This window comes from Pteropus vampyrus, unplaced genomic scaffold (genome assembly GCF_000151845.1).
Source record: "Pteropus vampyrus isolate Shadow unplaced genomic scaffold, Pvam_2.0 Scaffold503, whole genome shotgun sequence".
NCBI lineage: Eukaryota > Metazoa > Chordata > Mammalia > Chiroptera > Pteropodidae > Pteropus > Pteropus vampyrus.
The window spans coordinates 675,819-679,212 of NW_011889284.1; the positions used below are offsets into that span (position 1 = coordinate 675,819).

Consider the following 3,394-nt stretch of genomic DNA (forward strand, 5'->3'; position numbering starts at 1 on the left):
TCCTGCCCATGGTAATTTGGCTCAAGCCACCTTCCCTGCAGAGGCATGCCCAGGACTGGCCTTAAGAAGCAGAAAGACTTTTAAGGGCTGGAGGCCGTTCTTTTAACAGGCCTGGCCAGCACTGCTTGGTGGTATGAGCAGAAGGCGGGCCAGGAGCCTGGCGCCAGAGGCCCTGGGTGCTGGGCTCACTTTTACCCCAGAGCCTAAACCTACCCTGGGGCTGGTCCTAAACACAACCCCAGCGTTTAATAAAACAACCACCGTTTATAATGACTCACAGTGGGCCAGGATTTGTGATAAACACCCAATAAGTGTTATTCCTTTTAATCCCTTTGAGGTAAGAACTCATTTAGATTTCACAGATGAGGAATCTGAGACACGAAGAAGTGAAGTAAACAGCTTGCATAAGGTTTGCCCAACTCCAATGGTTAGGCTAGGCTGGCTCCTCACTCAGGTCCATTAACCTCAGTTTTTTCTTCTGATGCCCTGGGCACCACCTGTCATTCTCAGATGCCCTGGGCACCACCTGTCATTCTGTAAAATGGGGATAAGACGGTCATCTCATGGGGGTGGACCGAGAGGATTAAAGGTTCCACTGTGAAGTGCTCAGCACAGTGCCTGGGTATAATAACCACTCAGTAAGTAGAAGTTCTCATGGATCTTATTTCTAATCCTAACCACACCCCCTGACCCATGCTGTTTGAACTCTTGGATGCCTCAGTTTTTCAGTCTGTCTAGTGGGGCTGCTGCCCCTTGACCCTCATCCTCAGAGTATATTTAAAATTCTTTGTTTGGGAAACTGAAGCCAGAGGTAGGGATTTCTAGATTCCTTAAGTTTCAGCAGTATACTGGACTTGGCTTGTACCAGCTTGTGAGAGCTGATTGTTTAATTTTCAGGATTTTGTCCCATTTGTTGCTAAACTCTGCTATTATGAAAAGTTAAATTATATAAACTTACAATGAAAGAACATATTAAAACTCAAAGTAATAAATACTCAAAATTCATCACATCCCGGTGATTTTACTACATTTTACTATTATCCACGATCTGAGGTTATTTACATCTGTTGTATTGGTGTAAATACTATATAATGGCCTGCTACAGTGTATTTCTTTCCAAAGCCACATTCAGTGACATGTTGGTAGCTTGAAATTGACCATGATGGGAGAATTTACACTGTGGAAAGTGGCAGACGCTTCAAATCAGGGCTTTCTCCCACCCCACCAGAGAGCCAGTTGTTACACATTTATAGGCACACCCAGGCTTAAACACAACAGGGCTACCACCCCGAATAGGCTGAATTCTGTGTCTCTCCAACTCCACTACCTTTAGCTTGGGCCTCCCCAGACAGATACTCTCCTAAAAAGGGGCAGGGGTCCAGATAGCAATCCTACAAAAATTTCAAGGGGCTCAGGTTAGGACCTAAGGAGAGACACCAAAGAACAGCAAGTTTCGGGGACCTCACATGTATTTGTACACATGGCAGTGTACAAAATACACACACACACACACATATGTGTGTGTGTGTGTGTGTGTGTGTGTGTGTATTAGCTTATTTAAATTCTCTGAAAAATCACATAAAATAATAAAATAGGTATCCACCACTTTGCAAACTCAGGAACCGAATGGAAGTAGATAGTTAGGGAAATCTGTATTTATCTCTTTTACATAGCAAAGAAAAAAGAAGTTAAGTAACTTGTTTAGGCTGCACAGCACCTCCCAACAGGACATTGTCCCACACTCCTCTGATTTGATAGAAAAGTCCTTTTTCCCGAAGGTCCCCTCCCAGCTCTGTGCCCCAGGTCCTTACCCAAGGCTTCAGGCTCCTCTTTCTTCCTCCTTGAGGTAGTGCTCTGGGTGGGCTCAGCCCCTGCGGGGAGCAGCTGGAAGGTGGGGTCCAGTTCCAGAATCATCTGGTTGAGGCTCTCCAGTGAGAAGTCAATGTAGGAGTCAAGGTCCTCCAGGGCCCCTGAGGCCTGCTCACCAGGGGACTGTAGGAGGCAGCTGGCTTTGGGTCCAGCTTGTGGGGCCTGCTGGAGCCTGTTGGGGGGCTCTTTGTAGGACATGGGGGCCATCAAGGCTTGAGCTCCCCAGCCTTCTGTGGTGTAGTAAGGGCACTGGGGTGGCAGACTGGGGCTGGGTGCTGGGTGCAGGGCCCTCCTGGGTTCCTCACAGGAAGCCAAGCGGACTGCATGGCCTCCTGCCAGTAGGGGGCTGGACATCACCTGTGACATGATGCGGGCAGTGACCTGGAGGTTTACCTCTGGCTTCCAACCAGACTCACTTATATCCCAGAGATGTCACTTGCCAATCAGGAGCTCCCAGGACCTGAAAGAGGCCAGGGGTGGGAACTGAGTAACTTTTGTAGATGAAGCCACTGCCTTCTCTCCCCCAAAACAAAGGCATATTTATTCATTCATTTAAAAGCATGGATGCTGGAGCCAGACTGCCTGGGTTTGCATCCTGGCTCCTTCGCTTACTAGCTCTATGATGTCGGGCAAGTTAATTAATTCTCTGTCTTTCAGTTTCCTTATCTATAAAATGAATTAATATGTGTAACATGCTTAGAACAGTGCTTGGCACACACTAAGCATCATGCAAATGATTGTTAAACCAAATAACTTCAATAGAAGTTTATCGAATATTTACTATGTTCCAATCTTATTTATTAAATAAATGCTAGCTCATATTTATAGAGTAATTACCATGCACATAAGCACTGATATTTACACATAAACTCTTTTAAAATCCTCAAAACAACCTTATGAGGTAGATACTATTATTATTCCATTTTACAGCATGAAAATGGAGACAAAGAGGTAAGTAACTTGCCCAAGGGCAAATGGCCAACAACCATCGGAGCAAGACACGACCTCAGGCTGCCCGATGTCAGGGCCCTTGTACTTAGCTGCTACTGCATGTGGGCCAGTTGGTGAAACACAAAGTGAGCGAGTGAACGATCATAAAAGGTGTCACCAAGGAAGAGGAAAAACAGAGGGGACTCTCAGGCACTGTTTGTTTAGGCACAGGTGGGGAGGTCAGGAAGAACTTCCTGGAGGAAGGGACATGGAGAGGGAGATAGGAAGGAAAAGCAGGAGCTAGCTGGGCAAGGCAGATAAGGGTGAGGAGGCAGGTGTGCTCAGAGGCTTGTCAAACAGGGGAAATCAAGAAGCATTATTGAGCATCTGTGAAGCAGAGAACACCTAGAGTGGACGGGGTGGGGTGGGGTGGGGTGTAGAAAGTTGGGGTGGGGTGGGCCTTATCGATGTAGAGCCTTATCGGCTGGGCTCAGTAGTGCTGTCTCCACCTTGAGGGCAAGGGGAGGCACACAACAAAGATTTGAGCTGGAGAGTGACATCATCAGATAATTTTCACTCCTTGGGGGCTCATCTG

General features: G+C 46.9%; 1 protein-coding gene across 1 annotated transcript in view; it reads right to left on the minus strand.

The window, feature by feature from the left end:
* The window catches only part of TNS4 (tensin 4), a 20,941-nt gene that overhangs the window by 14,813 nt on the left and 2,734 nt on the right, over nt 1-3,394 (minus strand). The window contains exon 2 of the mRNA XM_011383066.2: nt 1,812-2,329. Within this exon, the coding sequence (XP_011381368.1) occupies nt 1,812-2,235 (424 nt within the window). The 5' untranslated portion in view covers nt 2,236-2,329. The remainder of the gene's footprint in view (nt 1-1,811; nt 2,330-3,394) is intronic.